Source organism: Ranitomeya imitator, chromosome 3, assembly GCF_032444005.1.
Source record: "Ranitomeya imitator isolate aRanImi1 chromosome 3, aRanImi1.pri, whole genome shotgun sequence".
In the NCBI taxonomy this organism is placed as follows: domain Eukaryota; kingdom Metazoa; phylum Chordata; class Amphibia; order Anura; family Dendrobatidae; genus Ranitomeya; species Ranitomeya imitator.
Genome location: NC_091284.1, coordinates 112,872,276 through 112,894,422, shown reverse-complemented (window position 1 = coordinate 112,894,422; position 22,147 = coordinate 112,872,276). Strand labels below are relative to the sequence as shown.

Genomic DNA, 22,147 nt, shown 5'->3' with positions numbered 1-22,147 from the left:
TGTCCGCTGGTTATGCCCCAAAAAGTTGCTGTCAGCGCAGCCGGTCCATGTTATATATGGACTCCGATGTCTACCTGCACTAATTGTTTCCTGTGAGTGACTCTCCAGTTTCGCATGGGGGCAAAAATAACAGAATCAGCCATACTTTCCCAGCAATGCTTATCTGCTGGCCTTTGTTGGCGAGGCGCAGCAGTCTCGTTGGTGTAGGCGGCACAAGATCACTGAGCCATGTGATTGGCAGTGTACTCATGGTGTTACTGCTGAAGCCTCATCAACAAGGCCAAATGGCATTGAGGCATCGCTGCATCCATGATGGGTAACTATTTCATTTTTTTTTTTTAATTTTTTACCTTCCCTCATTATGGAAAACCCCTTGAAATGCTTATTTATAGCAGTAAGTCTTTCGATCCTTTTAATGGCTAAATTACCGTATGTTGTTTAAAATCCCTGATCTCTTGCATGTTGAATACTGCGGAGTTGTCTCTAATATAAAGTAAATGGTGAATCTTCAGTGTAAGGTTCATCAGCAAGTTAATGGAACATGAAAGAAACAACATTAAATTGCCATTCGCTTTCTTAGTGCAGCGTAGAATCTGTCCTGTTCCAATTTCGGCTGCTCCTAGTTCACTGCATGTGTAATATTTGCATGTGCAGATTATTCATTGGGTGGCCGTACATCCGGTCCTTGCATTTGCCTATATATAGATTAATAGCACGTGAAATGTGCAAATACTGCACGCTACATGAATTACCATCCGCACTGTATTACCGGGAATATGGTCATCTTAGAGGGGCTAACCGACCGTGCAAAATGAAAGCTGTCAACAAATGATAAGTAATACTCCTTCTCACATTCCGCAGCCAATCAGTGGCCTCCTAAGTACTGTGTGTTATATAGCGGACACCCCCTGCAACTGCGGTGATCGGAGATGAGACTGATTGTAAACTTGTAGACTTGGATGCTACAGTATCTAACTAAATATACAGCCCCTCTTAAGGTTTAGGTACCTTCAGTAACTAGTCTGCTGGGCAGTTGTCTTTAAGTAGGGCAGCATATTCTGCTGACAGATCCTGACATACACTTCCGTCTTTTTAATCGATTTTTTTTTTTCCCCATCCATTTACCAAATTAAATTTTTGCCATCTCCACTGTTTACATGCAGAGTTTTTTTTTTTCTGCAGCTAAAACCTGCTCTTTGCAGTTAAACCGCTGCATATTTAGCTGCCTTTTTGGTGCATTTTTTTGGGTTTTTTGTCAACCCTTTCACTAATGAGGCTGAAGGGTCCACTTTGGACTTGGAGTAGCCTCCATCCAGACAGCGTTTTTCTGTTCAGACTTGCACAAAAATGTGGCTGACCATGTTGTTGTAGACAATGTGAAAGTGCTCAAAGTGCTCGCCAGTTAAAGTAAAAGTAGAAACAAGGCTATGGATGGTCACACAGTGCGTTTTTGCAGCATTTTCTTCAAAGAAAAAAACGCTTTTACATTACACATGTTTTTATTGCATTTTTGATGTGCGTTTAAGTGTTCATTTTTTGATAAAAAAAAAAAAAAAGTTTTCAAAACGATGCAATGCAGCTAAAAAATTTTGGGTACAAAAAACGAACCATGCGAATGAGATTTTAAAAATCTTTTAGCTTGCTGCTACTTTGAATGCTGTATTTATTTTTTTTTTTCTCTGCACAGAAAAAATTCAGCAAAAACATATGTGAACAAATGCTTATTCTTCCAGTAGCATCTCCTCTCCAAGCATCCTCAACTTGTTTTTAGTCATGCAAAAAAATATGAACTTGTGGGACTGAGGCCATTCAGAGGCCAAAGTGACTTTTGTTGGCCTCATATTGAATGGCTGTGCTCAGGGGTCAACACTATATACGTACACTGTATACGTAGTATTAACTTGGCCGTATCTGGCAATGGTGACAGGAGTGACCCTTTCCAAATGCACTGCCTGAGATTAGGAAAGGCAAAGCTCGGGTTCTGTTTTTGTCTTATGACTGTATTAGATATAGTTACGGTAGATAAGTTGGGTTTTACTTGGTTCTGAATACAGCGTCTCCCCTCGAGGTGGACCCCGCTGGTGCCAGTGAAGCCTTTGTTGAATTAATGTCATGGCTTTCTCTGACAGCTTTTAATCTGGAAGCCGCCTTTTATCTGTGGTAAGCTTGTTCCCTGTTGATTACTGTGCTACAAGTGTAATGGGGTGTTAATGGTAAGAAGTAGTGAACTAGACCTTCACATTTCTAATGGAGCCAAGCTGTAAAATCAATATGAGCTGAAAATAGCAGGCGGTAATGTTGTATAGATCCACTGTGAAAAAGACTGGAGTGAACCCAATAAATATCGAAATATTCCTCTGAATAAGGCCCATGTCTCGGGGATACTGCTACAGAGTGGGATCAGACGATCGCAGCATCTGGTGGCACATACACCTGTGGTGGTTAGAACAGCTTCACCATCCTATTCGCATGTCTGGCTTTTTTGCTCTGGTGCTGCAAGGGTTAAACCGCTTAGTTGGACTCCTGGCATTTTTTTTTTTTTTTGGGTGATATCAGCTGTTCTGAGTTTGTTACTCCATTTTGGTATAAGAACCATCCTCCTTGCTTCTGACCTTGCCAGTGATAGTTACCACTACCTGGTTTGGACTTAAAGGAGAGAGTTCAGTGTTGGGAGAGTTTTTCAGGAGATTGCTGTGTTTAGTTGGTTTGCTTGTTTATCCTGATCTCCCATTTATTGTTATTATTATTTATATAGCACCATTAATTCCATGGTACTGTACATGAGAAGGGGTTACATTAAAATACAAATATCACTTACAGTAAACAAAACTAACAATGACAGACTGGTACAGAGGGAAGAGGACCCTGCCCTTGCGGGCTTACATTCTACAGGATTATGGGGAAGGAGAAGGTAGGTCGAGGGTTGCAGTAGCTCCAATGGTGTTGAGCTGGCCTTGTGGTCTTTACAGGCTGTAAGCTTCCTTGAAGAGGTGGGTTTTTAGGTTTCTTTTGAAGGATCCAAAAGTAGTGGATAACCGGATGTGTTGGGGCACTGAATTCCAAAGGATCGGTGATATTCGGGAGAAGTCTTGGAGGCGATTGAGTGAGGAGCGAATAAGCGTGGAGGAGAGGAGGAGGTCTTGGGAGGACCGGAGATTACATGAGGGAAGATATTGAGAGATTAGTTCGGAAATGTAAGGAGGAGAAAGGTTATGGATGGCTTTGTAGGTCAGTGTCAGTAGTTTAAACTGGATACGCTGGGAAATTGGGAGCCAGTGAAGGGATTTGCAAAGAGGTGAAGCAGGAGTGTAGGAAGGAGAGAGATTAATTAGTCGGGCAGCAGAGTTAAGGATGGACTGAAGGGGTGCGAGAGTGTTAGAAGGTAGGCCACAGAGGAGTATGCTGCAGTAGTCGAGGCGGGAGATGATTAGGGCATGCACGAGCATTTTGGTAGAGTGTGGGTTGAGGAAAGGACGGATTCTGGAAATATTTTTGAGCTGGAGGCGACAGGAGGTGGCGAGAGCTTGGAGGTGCGGTTTGAAGGACAGGGAGGTGTCAAGGGTTACTCCGAGGCAGCGGATTTTGGGGACAGGGGAAAGTGTGATTTCATTTATTTTGATAGATGGATCAGGTTGGGAAGATATGCGTGATGGAGGAAAGATAATGAGTTCAGATTTGTCCACATTGAGCTTGAAGAAGCGAGAGGAGAAGGAAGATATGGCTGATGGACACTCTGGGATTCTGGAGAGCAGAGAGGTGACATCTGGGCCAGAGAGGTAGATCTGAGTGTCATCGGCATATAGATGGTACTGGAAGCCATAGGACCTTATGAGTTATCCCAGGCCGCTTGTATAGATTGAGAAGAGTAAGGGTCCTAGGACAGAGCCTTGGGGGACTCAAACAGAGAGGGGGCGAGATGAAGAGGTAGTATGGGAGTAGGAAACACTAAATGTGCGGTTGGCAAGGTATGACGAGATCCAAGATAGGGCAAGGTCTTTGACCCCAAAGAAAGAGAGTATCTGTTGTAAGAGGCATTGGTCAACTGTGTCGAAGGCAGAGGACAGGTCTAGAAGAAGGAGTATAGAGAATTGTCTGTTAGCTTTGGCTGTAAGTAAGTCGTTAGTAATTTTGGTCAGGGCAGTCTCAGTGGAATGGTGGGGACGGAAGCCAGATTGTAGGTTGTCGAAGAGAGAGAGTTAGATGCAAAGTGAGAGGAAAGTTCAGCATGGACGGTGCTGCTCAAGGAGTTTGGAAGCAAATGGGAGCAAAGATATGGGGCGATAGCTGGACATACCACTTGGGTCAAGGGATGGCTTTTTGAGGATAGGTGTGATTGTGGCATGTTTGAAGTCAGAGGGGAAGGTACCAGAAGTTAGTGAAAGGTTGAAGAGATGGGTTAGGGATGGGATTAGTGTGGTGGTGAGGTTTTGGAGGAGGTGGGATGGGGTCAAGTGCACAAGTGGTGAGGTGTGATTTGGAGAGAAGATATGCAAGCTCCCCTTAAGAGATTTTGGAGAGTGAAGTTATGGGGTTTGGGCATTGGTCTCTCATACAAAGGGGTTGTGGTGGTTGGACAACAAAGACTTGCCTTGTTTGGTCTATCTTATTTTTGAAGTATGTGGCAAAGTCCTTGGCAACGATTAGGGAACTCGGAGGAGGCAGTGGTGGGCGGAGGAGGGAGTTAAGTGTTGAACTGTTTGGGTTTGTGGGATATGGAAGATACGAGGGTTGTGAAGTAGGCCTGTTTAGCAGAAGTGAGAGCTGATTTGAATGCCAGTGTTGCTTGTTTGAGTGCAGTGAAATCATCTTGTTAATGCGTTTTCTTTCAACGCCGTTCTGCAATTCTGGATAATTGCCGAAGCTTTCTAGTGATATTGTGCCAGGGTTGTCTATTGGTTCGTCACACTCTGCTATGCATGACAGGGCGACCTTGTCAATAGCTGATGCAAGAGTGGCATTGTAGAAAGCAGTGGCAGTGTCTGTGTCGTGGAGTGAGGATAGAGTCAGAGAGTGTGTTGGTGTCTAGGTGTGCGAGGTTCCTGCGTGGGTGCGCATGGTGCTGGACATGGGTGACATGTGAGGAGGACAGGGATGAGAAAGTGAGTAGATGATGGTCAGATAGAGGGAGAGGGGAGGTTGTGAAGTTAGATAGGGAACATAAACGGGTGAAGACCAGGTCTAATGTGTGTCCGTCTGTGTGGGTGGCTGAGGAGGACCACTGAGTAAGTCCAAAGGATGAAGTAAGGGAAAGGAGTTTGGAGGCTGCTGACTGGTGGGTGTCAATGGGGATGTTGAAGTCACCACTTGGTTTCTTCCTTCCTATTCTTCCCCTGTTTCCTACTCTGTTTTGTGAGTGTATTTGTATGATTGTAGTTTTCTTTTTATCCCTATGTTTGCCTATACACTGCGGCCTCACACCTCCCTGGGTGGGGGAGGGGGAGGGAACAGCTAAGGGTAAGATAGGAGTATAGCAAGGTACAGACCCCAGCATCTTCACCATCTGAGGGACAGGGATAGACTAGAGCACCCCTTAAGGTACCGTCACACTGAACGATATCGTTAACGATATCGTTGCTTTTTCTGACGTAGCAACGATATCGTTAACGAAATCGTTATGTGTGACAGCGACCAACGATCAGGCCCCTGCTGGGAGATCGTTGGTCGCTGGGGAAAGTCCAGAACTTTATTTTGTCGCTGGCTCTCCCGCTGACATCGCTGAATCGGCGTGTGTGACGCCGATTCAGCGATGTCGTCACTGGTAACCAGGGTAAACATCGGGTTACTAAGCGCAGGGCCGCACTTAGTAACCCGATGTTTACCCTGGTTACCGTTGTAAATGTAAAAAACAAACACTACATACTTACATTCCCGGTGTCTGGTCAGGTCCCCCTGCGTTCTGCTTCCCGCACTGACTGTGAGCGCCGGCCAGCCGTAAAGCACAGCGGTGACGTCACCGCTGTACTTTACGGCCGGCGCTCAGACAGTGCTGGAAGCTGAAGGCGAGGGACGTGACCGGACACCGGGAATGTAAGTATGTAGTGTTTGTTTTTTTACATTTACAACGGTAACCATGGTAAACATCGGGTTACTAAGCGCAGCCCTGCGCTTAGTAACCCGATGTTTACCCTGGTTACCCGGGGACTTTGGGATCGTTGATCGCTGGAGAGCTGTCTGTGTGACAGCTCTCCAGCGACCAAACTGCGACGCTGCAGCGATCGACATCGTTGTCGGTATCGCTGCAGCGTCGCTTAGTGTGACGGTACCTCTAGTCCGAGGGATTGGGTAAGTACCTTGTCACTACGTGATAGCCAAGTTCGCACAACCGTAATTTCGGTCCAATTGCTGTTTGTGATAAAACTATCCGAACAGCATATTATTCAGTCGAGCTTGTTGAAATTACGGTAACTTTTTTTTTTTTTTAATGGGCTCAGCATGCACTAGTTTCTTCCGTGTCAGGCAAGACTACTATTCAAGTTTGTGGATGCGTAAAAAAAATAATTGTATCACATCTGGATTAACCCTATAACATCCAATTTTTACATTGCTATTCTTTAACATGGGAAACTGTATTTGGGCTTGAAAATGTTTAATAACCACTGATGAATAAAAAAAAAATTGGACTCTGATGACAATTGAGTTGAAAATCGCCAGTTTTATTTCTATTTTTTTCTGGATGAAACTAGAGGCTCGTTTGAACGTGTCGTAAAGCTGAGTGATCTTCAAAAAACGTGAAGCCTCACCTCTTCCGACAAGCCTCCAAGATCCCCAGTCTACTGAACTGCTACACGCCCAGCTCCACCCTCTCCTAGTGTATCCTCACCCATCCCCTGCAGACTGTGAGCCCTCGCGGGCAGGGTCCTCCCTCCTTATGTACCCATGTGTGTGTGTGTGCCTTGTATTGCTCATGTTTGTTGTACTTGTCTATAATTGCCCCTTCCATGTGTAAAGCGCCATGGAATAAATGGCGCTATTAAAATTAATAATAATAATAATAATCTGACGTCTGCCGTGTACAGTACATTAACAGCTATATTTTCAGGCAGAATACTGTGTACCCAACACTTACTGGCACTGATATTAGATCTTTTTTTTTTTTTTCCTGCTCCAATATCGCGTTGCTCCTCAATTTCCTGTCCTAATGACCAACAAGGAAATGGGGGTGTCAATCATTTGAACCGTTTATCACCCCTACCTAGACTTCTGACAATTAAAATATCTTCCCTGCTTAAAATCATACTGCCAAACAGTTCCTGGACCTTGAAAGAGGAATTGGGGACTCTTTGTATAGGGGCTTATACTGTATGTAGAGGGAACCTATGTACTCAATTCTGCTCAATATTCAGTGCTAAAATTATCAAATAATTATGATATCATGCATAATTAATTTCAACCTATTGGTTCGGCCCTCCACAACAGTGACGGTCTTTCATGTGGCCCCTTGGAAAAATTAATTGCCCACCTCTGGTTTACAGTAATATAAAGCTAATAAATTAGGGGAGATGTAGCTGCAGGAATTTGCTCTTGTAATTGTTTAGTAACAGCTTGTGTAAAAGTATTCGATGTAAAGGCTGAAAGTTTATTTTTCAGGGTCGGTCCTGTAGCATATGACGAGCTGACATTTAGTGTAAATGTCCATTATCCAGTGAGTTGTAATCCCTGTGTAGTTAATGCGCTGGTGGAATTTACAGACTTTTATTATTCATTACCCTAAAGAGTTCAATGCGTTTCATCTGCCTGAAGGAGACTTCTCTGACAAGTGGTGCAGAACGGAGTAAAATATCACACCCCCTGCTAACAGCGTAACTGTAGTGTACATTGGTGGTAAATACCTTACACAAAGACCTGCAGTTTGCTAATAAGAAAAGCAGTGATGCAAAACTAAACAAACGACTTGTTTTTCTTATTGTCCCTCAAGCACCAAAAATGATAACTGGTATAAATTGTATATATGGATGGAGAAGCTTAAAACAGCAGCACCCCAACGTAATTAAATAACTGTTACTTGTGTGTACGCTGGGTCACATTTATATACTATGGCTCAGTGAGCAAGACAGAAATGTTGTGCTCATGGGTGAATGGGAAGATCCAAGTTATCCCATGAATATTTTTTTGCCTCTTTTTAATCTTTGTGCACACAGAGCTTGCATTAATAGGCTTACAGCCTTCTGTTATCAGTGCCGTTCTTACCCTCGTGACCACACATGAAACTAGCCAGATTACGCCTCATCGTCTTTGTGGTGAATAGATCTTCCATACACATTGACTAAGGTGGTCTGCACCCGCTGGTATCGGCAAGTTTGACCTGCACTTCATTGTATGGCGACTTTCTCCTAATGAACACGAGCACATCTGGGTATGGGAGTGTCGGCGGAGATGGACGTCTGCCAAACGAATTGCAGAAACCTTGTTCGGCTGATGGCAATCGTATGACCAGCGTAAGGCTAGGTTCACACAAGCGTGTTTCGGGGTTAGTGCTGCAATGTATGGACCCGCTGCAAGGCTCCTGACTCGCACTCGGCATATATAAGACTATGAGGCTGTTGACTTCGGATCAGGAGACTTGAGACATATGAATGTGTGAATGGAGCCTGTGAAAGTCACTTCAAGGTGCCATTAGGAATGTATTGAGATAGCGACTTCCAGTCCAAATATTAGGCGCCATGTGATCAGCTAGTCTCATTAATGATCATGTGGATGAGGATCGGAATGGGGCTGATAAACGGAGAGGTCGGTGATCAATAGGTAGATTAATAATGTATGTAAGTCAACACAAAACGCTGTAAAATGCCTTCCAGAGACACATTTTCTTGGGAGTGCTTCTTAGACTTTGGGGTTTATGCTTGTTTTTTTCATAGTAGTTTAACAAAACATAGATTTTGGGGATTGCACTTACAAAATGGCACTATTGCCTTGATTACTTTTGCGGATGGACCTGGCTCATGGAGTACGTCTAGGGTTGCCTCTGGCAGAGGATCCCCCAAATCCAGGTGTGAAAAACTTGTTGCATCATTGCCAAGAAAACTCATGGCTGTACTAGCTCAAAAGGGGGCTTGTACTCCATACTGAGCAAAGGGGCTGGATACTTATGACTGTGATATTTCAGTTTTTCTATTTAAATAAATTTGTGAAAATTTCTACATTTCTCTTTTTTCAGTCAAGATGGGGTGCAGAGTGTACATTAATGAGAAAAATGAACTTTTTTGAATTTACCAAATGGCTGCAAGGAAACAAGAGGGAAAAATCTAAAGGGGTCTGAATACTTTCCGTACCCACTGTACCTCTGATTTACTCATAAAACTGGCTCTCAGCCTGAGGGATTTCTAAGGTATAGGACTATAAGAAGAATGAATGATGAGTTGGCGATTATTGCAGACAAGTGGCACCTCATTCTTCTCATGGGGTTTATTTTTGTGTTCCCCAAATTTTCTAAATGTTGAACCCCTGACAGTGGTATATCGGTCAGCATAGCGGCACAGCCGGTGCTAGTACTCCTGAGAAATGCGAGGCCCCGCTGCTCTGCAGTATACGGCCATTAGCATTATATGTCCCCGGCAGAAATAATTGGCCCACGTTTCTCCTCGAGAACAAGTTGAAGAACTTTAATGCCATTTTTTTGTACGTTCACAGAACTATGATTAATATGTGGGTAGCGCTCCCAGAAATGATCTAATTCTGAAGTTGTGAACACGGATCATTTATTTTCACTCGTCACCTGTTACTCCAACCATTAAATAAAATAGACGGGCCTGTGAATGAAATCTGCTGCGAGGACGATGCCAGCTTTCTTGTCTGTTTTTCACATTTGCGGGCTCGAACGGAAGTTTTAACCCACTTGGGCACCATCTGTTCGAGAGGCTGTCACATCTAGAGCAAGCAGGAGCATCACACGCACTCGTCACTCATTCCTATTCTGGTGCCCTCATTAATTACCCACAGACAATAATCGCAAGGCTTCTTTTCGCGTCAATGGCACCTCCACGTCTCTTTCAAGGCAAGTGCCACTAGCTCGGGCCCAGAGAGGGGCAGGTGCCATTAGCCCTTCATGTCATTCCAACTGCCTTGTAACGTTTGGGGATACTTTTACTTAAGGCTTTTATTTGTTTTGTTTTTTTCTTTGAGCAAATATCTGTAAGACTAAATGGTATGCTTTGTGCCATATTGGGGTCAGCTGTCTAAACCATACTAATTCAGAGTCCCCCATAAAAAAAAGCTACCCCTGTTGCACAATTTAGTCTTTCGGTTGTAATTGACATCTTACCATCTAAAGAAAAGAAAAATGTATTTTATGTCCCTTCTTTAAAGAAGCTTTTGGCTTCTGATTGGACCTAATTGCATTAGGAATAAGGCAGAGCCGCGACATAATGGTCTGTTAGCTGTAGTAATGATTTTATTTTTTTCCTGCTCTTTTCAGGATTTTTTAAAATAATTATCTGTATTCACTGCTGACAAACAGAATGTCTTAGATTTATTTCTTGTTTCCTTTGCTGGATTTTGTCTTCCACTACTACCCGTGTTTTATTGATGGCAACTTCTGACACGTGATGTTTGGATGCTGGGTCATCCACAGGGCCATGTTTTAAAATGAAGTATGCAATCATTGAGATGGGGATCCATGTAGAGCACGCATTTATTTTTAATTTGCATAAAGCGACTTTCAGCAGAAAAGTACAAAAATGTCTTGCCGTTTTTGCAGTGGCCACTATGTATTAGACCGGATAGATTGACTCCTATCACAATTTTATAGAAACATTATCTGAGCAAGCTCTGATCTGGGCAAGGGTCATTGTGACGGGAGGGGGAGGAGGTGAGCTGTAACATCTCTTGTGAAGGGAGGAGGTGAGCTGTAACCATCTCTTGTGAAGGGAGGAGGTGAGCTGTAACCATCTCTTGTGGAGGGAGGAGGTGAGCTTTAACCATCTCTTGTGAAGGGAGGAGGTAAGCTGTAACAATCTCTTGTGAAGGGAGGAGGTGAGCTGTAATAATCTCTTGTGAAGGGAGATGAGCTGTAACAATCTCTTGTGAAGGGTGGCTCTGAGCTGTAACATAATCTCTTGTGAAGGGAGGAGGTGAGCTGTAATCTCTTGTGAAGGGAGGAGGTGAGCTGTAACATCATCTCTTGTGAATGGCGATTCCTGTGTCATCTGCTGTATATATAGGCATTACCTTTGATACTAATCCTGTCTGTGATGACAATGAGACGTCTGCAAAGTCTGTTCCACAAAATAGGAAGTGTGCATTTAGTTTGAAGCCTAGTGGCCAGTTTGAAATTTGCAAGATCTCTTTATTTTTTCTATATAGATAGTTATATGGAAAATTGAAATATTAAAAACAAAAATACGGTACGTGTGAAACAGAAACCTGAATACTAGGGTCAGTTTTTTTTTTTGTTTGTTTGTTTTTTTATAATACATTCCCTTTTCAATAATTTGGACCAGGAGGCACAAGGCAACTAGTCCTCTTGACGATAAACTGCTGATAAAACACTGAATCGGTAAGCAGCCTAGTAAGTGTCACATTGCTGGAATCAGGGACTCAGCCACTACACTATATTTCTCTGAGATTGCACAGCAAGAACCTGCTAACAGGTGATTTGATATCTCTATAAGCATGTATAGCAAATGTGTGGTTGTTATTTTGTAACCTAAATGTGCATGACTTTTCTGCTGCAGTCATAACGATATAAGATGGGGAATGATGAAATGTCTGGTAACCGCATGTTTCCTCCTGTGTTCACCTTAACTGATTGATCAGATATGTTGTCACCGAGTTAATGCAGAGTGACCTTCATAAGATCATCGTCTCCCCTCAGCCGCTCAGCTCCGATCATGTCAAGGTTTTTTTGTATCAGATTTTGAGAGGTAAGTTTTTAATTTCTCAATATTCTATGATGTCATTTAATAACAGAAATAATCAGATAGTTACAGACATAAGCCCCGCTTAGACCTTCGATGGCTGTCTGTTGTATGATTAAGGTACCTTCACACTAAACGATATCGCTAGCGATCCGTGACGTTGCAGCGTCCTGGCTAGCGATATCGTTCAGTTTGACAGGCAACAGCGATCTGGATCCTGCTGGGAGATCGTTGGTCGGCGCAGAAAGTCCAGAACTTTATTTCGTCGCTGGACCTCCTGCAGACATCGCTGAATCGGCGTGTGTGACGCCGATTCAGCGATGTCTTCACTGGTAACCAGGGTAAACATCGGGTTACTAAGCGCAGGGCCGCGCTTAGTAACCCGATGTTTACCCTGGTTACCAGCGTAAACGTAAAAAAAAAAAAAAACCCCTACATACTTACATTCTGGTGTCTGTCCTCTCCGGCGCTCTGCTTCTCTGCACTGTGTAAGCGCCGGCCAGCCGTGAAGCAGAGCACAGCGGTGACGTCACCGCTGTGCTCTGCTTTCCGGACGGCGCTTAGTGCAGAGAAGCAGAGCGCCGGAGAGGACAGACACCGGAATGTAAGTATGTAGTGTTTTTCTTTTTTTTTTTACATTTACGTTGGCAACCAGGGTAAACAAACCCGATGTTTACCCTGGTTACCCGGGGACCGGCATCGTTGGTCGCTGGAGAGCTGTCTGTGTGACAACTCTCCAGCGACCACACAGTGACGCTGCAGCGATCGGGATCGTTGTCTAGATCGCTGCAGCGTCGCTTAATATGACGGTACCTTTAGTTCAGCTGATCGTTTGGCCTGCAGTTATCTCTGCCATATCGCCTATAACAGGACCTGATGCATAACTCCCCCGAAAATCATCTGCCAATATCTGCAGATTTGGCCAACAAAACTCTATTGTGTATGGAGGGTTTTAAGGCGTTCATACAACCTTATGTAACGTGTTCTGAAAGGTGGAACAGTGTCGGCTAGTCTCCAGTGAGAACAAAGATCGGGCATGTTGAAATTCAACATGTTCAATTCTATTTTACCCAAACTTTGTTTGTTAGACGTTCCATATATATTTGATACTGGCAAGTTTGCATGTTCGCTGTTGTATATTACTACAATTAGGCCCCATCCTGGTGGTAATATAGAGCTGAATGGACCTAATCATAGAAACCATACAAAGGTCCGGAACCTTGCCAGCTGCTGGAAGATACTCCATGTGGTCTTCACGGATTGTGGTCTTCTGTGAACCATTTGGCAAATTGATATGTTACCAGTAGATTGCCAGGTTTGCCATCAGTATTAAAGGGGTTTTACATGTTGTAGAGGTTTTTTTTTTTAATCTGCTGTTTTTTTAATTGAGAAAAAAAAGCTGAAAAAAATTGTGCAGACGTTTTTTTTCTTTCTTTCCAAAAGATAGATCGCAGACCAAAGGGTTGAAATTGATGACATTTTAGGAAAAATAAACCCATTCAAATAAAACCTATAAATTAACATAACATAAAAAAAATGTTTGATCCTAAAATAGATCATATAAATTTAAGCAAAAACTGTCATGGCTCCCCTTTTGATTAGCGTGGCATAATCAGTGACATCATCATTGATTGGCGTGACTTCATCATTGCATCTTGACACACAGGATTTTACACCGGAGTGCCTTATCAATGCCATCAGATAAGAGGTGGTTTTTGGGACCCCCCTCCTGTGGCCGTTAGACCAGCTCTTGTCAATGGATGCCCACCAGCTCTATGTGGCATGTTTGTGCATTGCAGAGTTTGCCCATTAGTTTAGTGAAGCTTAGGCCTCATTCATACGTCCGTTTTTCTTGTACGTGTTCTGTTTGCATTTTTCACCGATCAAATATGCACCCATTATAATCTATGGTGCAATTCACTTGTCTGTCTTTTGTTTTTGTTTTTTTGGACAAAAATCGCCCCTAGAGGTCTGCCGAAATCACGGATCGCACACAGATGCCAGTGGTGTGTAATCTGCGTTTTGTCAGGTTTTTAGCAGTGTAATTAATGGATAGGAGAGTCTTGGGTAAACAAAAAAAAAAAAAATTGAACAAATAAAAAAATCAAACAAATGCGATCCAGCTCGCTAATAGAATCCAATTTTATTTTATTTTTAAAAAATAGTGAATAAGAACGTCTGAATGAGGCCTTATGGTGGGAGCAGCTGCTGTCCCAGGCTTGTGCAATGTAATCATTAAAGTCTTTGGATTATTTCTTCTCATTTTTCATAGTATTTTTTTAATTTGCAAAATGAGAACTCAATCTCTTTGTATCTCCTGAGCACACGTCTGTACAGTGCAGACGCCATGTAAAGTTCATCCCTAGTCCTGCGCTCCTTTCACCTTGATGTGGATTTCCTGAGGCCGGTGTGTTGACTGTGCTGGGACATTGCACCTACACGCTGTGGACACCTGCACCAGCGGCAGCAGATGTGCTGCGTACAATAATCACAGTGATTCCCCACAGCGCAGATGGCTAAAATAAAATCAACCAGTTCATTGTCCAGCATGGGATAAGACTTAGTGAATAATTGCTGTGAATGTCTAGTTAAATTAGGCAAGCACTATACTATTTCCAGTATACCGTCCCACCATGGGCGGAGAGGTATTATCAGCGTTACCGCAGCGTAGTTATAGGGTAGGACCGAAAATCTAGTGAAGACTAGAGGATTGAAACTGAATCCCTGCCACGGAGGAGAATGTGGGAGTGATCTGGAACAACCAGTCGGCCATGCTATAATAGCTCATAATTACCGGTTACTGGGAACTATAGCGATTACTATTAAGTGACGTGCTAGAGGAGGCTAGAAATAAATCACAGCGGAGGCCGCAGCGTCTCCTTACAGCAAGGCCTGACTGTAATACTGCACATATAAGAGGCTCATTAGTTCCAGTCATCACTTTACTTGAAAACTAAGCGATGGTTGTCTGACCCCATGTATAATTTTCTGATTGTGCACTGATTTTGGTTGACGAGTTCCACAAATACAACCCATACACCACATTCAAAAAAGGTTCAAAGTGTCAAAAAAGAAAATATGAAATCAAAAGCAATACCTTACCGATCCACTGCCAATCCCACTCCAGCGCTGCCTCGATCCCTCCTGGTTTCCACTTCCTTGTCCCATATTAACACTAGAATTGCCTCTTAGCAATCACTAGCTGAGGTCCTCTCTGCAGTGTGGCTGCTATTGGAGGGGCTCTCTCCTAAAGGCAACTGTTGTGGGGGAGAATATTGTGTCCTTTAGAGGCGCCATCGTACATATAATGTAGGGTCTATAGGTGGCGGTGCAGACTGTATTTATGGACAATCCTTTCAGGGGGTTGTCCAAGACCTATATTTCCCTTTATAATTATCTATCTTATAGGTCCAGGACCTATATTTCCCTTTATAATTCTCTATCTTATATAGGTCCAGGACCTATATTTCCCTTTATAATTATCTATCTTATAGGTCCAGGACCTATATTTCCCTTTATAATTCTCTATCTTATATAGGTCCAGGACCTATATTTCCCTTTATAATTCTCTATCTTATAGGTCCAGGACCTAGATTTCCCTTTATAATTCTCTATCTTATATAGGTCCAGGACCTATATTTCCCTTTATAATTCTCTATCTTACAGGTCCAGGACCTAGATTTCCCTTTATAATTCTCTATCTTATATAGGTCCAGGACCTATATTTCCCTTTATAATTATCTATCTTATAGGTCCAGGACCTATATTTCCCTTTATAATTCTCTATCTTATATAGGTCCAGGACCTATATTTCCCTTTATAATTATCTATCTTATAGGTCCAGGACCTATATTTCCATTTATAATTCTCTATCTTATATAGGTCCAGGACCTATATTTCCCTTTATAATTCTCTATCTTATAGGTCCAGGACCTAGATTTCCCTTTATAATTATCAATCTTATAGGTCCAGAACCTATATTTCCCTTTATAATTATCTATCTTATAGGTCCAGGACCTATATTTCCCTTTATAATTATCTATCTTATAGGTCCAGAACCTAGATTTCCCTTTATAATTATCTATCTTTAAGCCCCTGCAACTTTCCTAGTTAGCTTTATTATTAAACTCCCTATACACCGCTAAAGCCAATATGTTCTTTTCTTAATGTGCCGTTTCATGAGATGCTGGGGCTGCCGCCACTTCGCTGTAGCTGCCGCCACTTCGCTGCAGCTTCTATCACCCCTCCTAAAACAAGCCATCATCATGGGGCGGTCCTGCAGTATCTTTGCATAGCGTTTGTCACCACCATCCCCCGATGATAAACCCTCTGAAACAGGACATGACCACATATTCTATTTCTGCCTCCCAAAATCTCCAGTGCCCTTCACCACAGTCCCTGCTTGACAACACCGCCACTTTCCCTGAAGAAAGATTTAATCGGGGTTGGTGATAGATGCAGGGTAAGTGACAGCAGCGCCATCCCACAGCTAAATGAATCCTCATCATGGGACGGTGCTGGTTTTTGTGTAATTAATGTGTCTCCATTACTGAAACCCAAAATGCAATGTCAGAACTTTAGCACTTCTTCTCTTTTCTACCCCTCTCTTGGCATTAGGTCTGAAGTATTTACATTCAGCTGGCATTTTACATCGAGACATTAAACCAGGGAATCTACTTGTGAATAGCAATTGTGTGCTCAAGGTAATTTTCCTCTTAGATTATTCGAATGCAAATGTAATTACCGGTCTTGTAATATTACACGCGGCTCATGTGATCTCCTCCAGTGTACAAGGCTTTGTGAAATATAATGCTGGTTAATAACCTCAAAAAGGAATATTTCTCCCAGCTTCTAATTAGTATGTATCTAGCCACCCTAGCCACTATAATGGGGGTAATGACTTATTTGTTACCAGATTGCAGCAGCAGTAATCATCTAACGATTGTCTTATGTGAATCTTGATTTTATGTTACTCTCTGCCCAAATGTTTGACGTTTTCCAGGACTTTTTCAAAGCTTGTGGAGGGAAAAGTGTAAAATAATTAATGTTACTTACCCATCACATATTCCCTGCCACTTCACTTCTTCAGTGGTCTCCACTGACACTGGAAGTGATGTACTGACTGTCAGTCACCTGAGCTCTGAGGCCACTGATTGACTGCAGCGGTCAGGTAACTGATGGACAGGATTATATCCTATTATTCCTGCATATAACTACTGTTACTAGTAAGTGGGCCCCAGCATTCGGGCGTCATTACTTCTTGTCATGGCCAAGACAGTTAGAGCTGGACTTGTGTACTAGGAAACATTTATTTTTCAGCAATCTCTCGTCTTTTAAGGGTAAGTTCACACAGGACTTTTTTGCTGCGTAATTTTGCTGCGTTTTTAATGCTAATTTAGGTGTGTTTTTGGTGCGTTTTTTTTTCTTTTTCGAGGCTAATGTCCTTGGATTTTCAGCAGCAAAAAACGCAGCAAATAATGATACCTGCGTTTTTGCTGCGTTTTTTCAACACCCATTCAAGTCAATGGGTGAAAAAACGCAGCAAAAACGCTGAAAGAAGTGAGATGATCTATGTCAAAAAAACGCAGCAAAGCACAAAATACTGATCAAACAAAAAACCAATATGTGTGCATGAGATTTCTGAAATCTCATAGGCTTTGCTGGTACTGTAAAAAGCAGCTGAAAATTAGCATAAAAAAAGCAGCAAAAAAGTCCTGTGTGAACTTACCCTAATAGTCCTGGAAGACCCCCTAAGTCTAGCACAGGAACACCCCCAATAAAGTATTGTCCTTTCCTAATGTCTATTACATGCTGCAATGACAACACAGAGGGCAGTGAATAAAGTTGTAGTAACTTTGGAAAACAGCTCAATACTAAGGCTATGTGCACACGTTCAGGATTTTTCACGGTTTTTTTTTATAAAAACGTGATAAAAATGCTTTAAAAACGTATACATATGCATCCCATCATTTATAAAGCATTCCGCAATTTTTGTGCATATGTTGCGTTTTTTTTCCGCGAAAAAACGCAGCATGTTCATTAATTTTCCAGATTTTTTGCGGATTTCCCACTATATTATGGCATTAAGAACCTCCGGAAAAAAACGCAAAACATCTGCAAAACAAAAGTGAAAAAAATGTCCGGTTTTGTTGAGGAAATTTCTGCAAGAAATCCTGACGTGTGCACATAGCCTGAAGGTGACCGGTTCTATCTAAGCCTTCTCAGCTTTTCCTGGAATTAGGAGCCTCTATTTGTTACTTTTGTAAATCCACCACTCGATGATAGTGCTAGGACTGCGGTAGCACCTTGTGTGCGGCACTGATTGCCTGCAAGCGCCTCCTTTCTCTGTCCTGCTGCCAGACTGCCTCCTTCATAATACAGTATATTTGTCGGTTATGTGAAATAATCTTTTTTTTTTTTTTTTTTTTTTCCTCCATTACTAGATTTGTGATTTTGGATTGGCAAGGGTAGAAGAGCTTGATGAATCTCGGCACATGACTCAGGAAGTTGTCACTCAGTATTACCGGGCTCCTGAAATCCTAATGGGGAGTCGTCATTACACTAATGCTATAGACATCTGGTCTGTAGGTTGCATCTTTGCAGAGCTGCTTGGGCGAAGAATATTATTTCAGGCGCAAAGTCCAATACAGCAGGTACGGTAACTTTTTATTACTGTAAGATATATAAAACTAATGTATTTTTGCAGAGTATCATCTCGGTATATTGTCATTTATAGTTTCCATTTTTCTTTGTTTTTTTTGTGGTAAGGCCCTGTTGTATGCCTAATGGTTATAGGGCCTCTGTAGAGGACCTCAATGTGCTCTATTGGTGGAAGAAAGCATATAGCAAAATGACATATATAACTACATCAAGAAACAAGATAATGTAATTATCTCTGGCTGTAAAACTGGATCCATCATCATCACTGCTGTTACTCTTATTTGGATATATTTGTTTGTCTCCCCTTTTTGTTTTTTCCTTCCCTTTAAGGATTATAGCAATATTGAGTAACCAGATTGGATTTTCAATGCAAACCAGACAACTAACTATATTACTCGCTTTTATTAAAAAAAGAAATGCCTGGACCCATTGGCTTCAAAGCTCTGTTACGTCATGGAGAAGGCTGCACCAATACCTCTTATCCGCTAGGGATAAGTGAAGTCTATCTTCAGTGAAAGATCTTTCACTCGGGTTTTACATTTTCTGAGAACAATAAATGAGACAAGGGTGCAAGATGATCCCATCGAATTGCACAAAATTTCAAACAGGAGGCAAACCACTAAAAAATCGTTGACCCGTCATTGAATCAGCGGAGTCAGGCGGAGGGGCCGCAGCAGGAGGAGAAGACCCTACCCACAGTCCAGCCCCTCTGCACAGAAATCTCATCAGAAGAAAGGGTCAGGTGCTGATGAAACAAGGAATTGCTGCCATATTCTCTGTAAATACCTTGTAAATATCCCTGATCTCCCCTGATTCTGCCGCTGTTTTCAGTTTTAGCTCTGCAGCTGATTTATCAGTCACAGACATTGACTGATTGACCGTGCGAGGGAGTGGTGAAAGTGCACGCCACCAGAGGAAGCGCTGAAGAACACCCAATTGAGCTATATGCAGAGATTTCACATATTGCGCTCAAAAATCAATAAATGTTCATGTATTTTTCTTTATTTTTATTTTTTTGCACAAATGAAAAAATTATACAAGTCCTCTATGAGCTGGCGTTGCTCTGTAACAGGTTCCAATCTTTAACGAGAATGCCATAAGCTAAAATGACAAGTCTGGCAAAACGACCCATCCATTTCTGCCTTGATCTGCAATTTTGTCTGTTTACATTTATGGGATGCGGATTTGTCATAAATGACTTCTCTACTGCTATGCCCGTCAACAGCAGGAAGCCGAACACCGCATCAGCAGCCTGCCATCAGTCACCTTTTGTTCTTGTCACAAAAATGCATTGATGGTTAAAATGGTCTCTTGAGTTTTCTAGAATCTCTAGAGGCAGGTTTGTTGATGAGATTTGTTTTCCATCTGTTTAAGGGGTTTATAAAACTCCATGCAGAGGCTGCTAAATAACCGATCCCGTTCTGATGTACAGAAACCATTTTCAATTCCTGCCATTTTTTGCATCGGTTCTACCTTCTATGAATGTACTCTTGTGATATGATGTTACATTGTGTAACTGTATTGATGACCTTTTGTAACAAACGTAAGCAAGAATTTTTAATTCTAAGAATGATTTTATAAATCTAGGTGGGGGTGGTTGGAAATTTTGGAGACTTCCAAAAATGTAACGTCAATGTCCTACAAGCAAGCTTTGGCACACATTCATATATCGTAAGAGGCAAAAGCCCTGTAAAACAATCTTTTTATACAAGCTTGGGATGAAAAAAATAATATAACGCCCTTTCTCTTTTTGACAGTTTGAGAAATACCCCAATAATGTACTGTGCAGCAGGTTTAAGTACTTTTTTGACTCTATAGCACCACGTGTTGGAAGCAGCAATCCTACAAGTCACCATCGACCCTTTGATGAGCCTTGCAATATGACTTAGGATAAAAGCTTAATCAATTTGCAGACAGTGTTTAGGGGTATTGCCTCTCGTCAGTGCAAAGTATGAGAACTGATTTAGCTCTCAGAAGAGGCAATTTGCACATTAAATGTCCCAGAGAAGCATTACATGGCAAATAGTCCTCCTTACCTTGGCATGCCAGAGCTGGTATATCACTCTCCGCAAGGAGAAATGTTACCTCTTTGACTTTTTTATACCTGTAATATTGTTGAACTGTAATCTATAGAAAATGAAATGTCTAACTCCTAAAATGTAAGAATATTTCTTACAAAACCGTTCCCACCATCCCAGAAGTAACGCTGACCTGACATGTAAGATGACTGAGCAAGAATATCACTATCATGGATATGAAAGGAAAACCTCTCTACCTATTGAAGTGTGACTGCCGCGTATACAGGGTGTCAGGAAATTGACAAATCAAAAAATAATTAGATTTCCAAAATCTGCTCATTAGCGTCTTATACGCTGGTTTCTCTCCTTCACCTAACATCTAACATATCAAAGTAGCAAAGTATTTATTCCGCTTGTGATTCCTCATGCCGTTGTTTGGATATATGGAAAAGAAGCTTTGAAACCAGATCAAAGATTTCAGACGGCATTTGTACAATTCCTCAAGTACTTTTGATCTGTAACTTATTAGTCTCCTCAAACATTTCTGAAAGAGAGGAAGGAATTAGCAAATTAAATCATCAGTGTAAGGCTTGGGAACGATCCGTCCTCTGACCACTTGAATGACTGCTGATGAGCTGACTGCCGGTATCATGCAGACTGGTAACCAGCCTTGTTATATCGGCCAGGCTCCGGTGAGAACAGATAATTAGCTCTACTCATGATGTTAATTAAAGCTGATTTTCCACATTTGATTGGTTGATCTAATGCCCTTTTGGTTTGATCAAGATCTGTTTTCTAGCCACCTTTTTTCTCCATATTGAAGTCAACATATTTTTGCCATGGAGATGTTCTCCATAATTATCAAACCCTGAGGCCCAGGTCTGGAGGACCCACGGCCAGACACTGAGCCACCATGCATGAACCCCACACACAGACCACATGTAAAGGCAGCATGGTGTTAATTGATGACTTTCCACTTGCCAGTATTGCACTTCTGGCAGGCACCACAAAAATGCCCTGTATGAACATCGGCTTACACCGCCACAACAGAAGGAAAGCCGCTCGTATGAAGGGATTTCTACAGCTCATGTTTCTGAAAAACTAAAGGTTGCTCATACAGGTTGCTGTGGGTTGACGTCCATTTCCCTCCACCTACCCCCTATTTATATGAACATTTATGATGAACATTTGTGTATTCTGGCGGGGTAAGTTAGTGAAAGATATCTACTGAGAACAAGGGATCAGGCACGCTGATATTCAGCATGCCCAATGATTCTTCTCCCTAACATTAACTGCTAGTCATTTGATCCTGCCAAAATATGTGGTTTCAGGCAACTTTGCTCTAATTTTCATAACATTAAAGTAAACCTTTTATTGTGCATGCAAACTGTAGACAAGCATGGTCTCTTCTGCTGGTTATCCCTTGTCATAAAATGAGGACCTTTCCCACATGTTTCATGTCCAGGTGGACACATGATGTAATAGTGGCTGCAGAGAGGAATAAAATGTTTTTGCATTTTTTATTTTTAAATCCCTCCTGTCCATTGCGGCATTTCATGAATCAACTGTTTGTTTTCTTTTAAGTCCAAGTAGGTGTTATCAGGTTATCAAAGAGTT

The 22,147-nt window shown here is 42.1% G+C and overlaps 1 protein-coding gene across 1 annotated transcript in view; it reads left to right on the top strand.

Annotated features, from left to right (window-relative positions):
- Nucleotides 1–22,147, top strand: part of NLK (nemo like kinase) — a 203,239-nt gene that overhangs the window by 128,586 nt on the left and 52,506 nt on the right. The window contains exons 4-6 of the mRNA XM_069761294.1: nucleotides 11,752–11,858; nucleotides 16,470–16,555; nucleotides 18,296–18,505. Of these exons, the coding sequence (XP_069617395.1) occupies nucleotides 11,752–11,858; nucleotides 16,470–16,555; nucleotides 18,296–18,505 (403 nt within the window). The remainder of the gene's footprint in view (nucleotides 1–11,751; nucleotides 11,859–16,469; nucleotides 16,556–18,295; nucleotides 18,506–22,147) is intronic.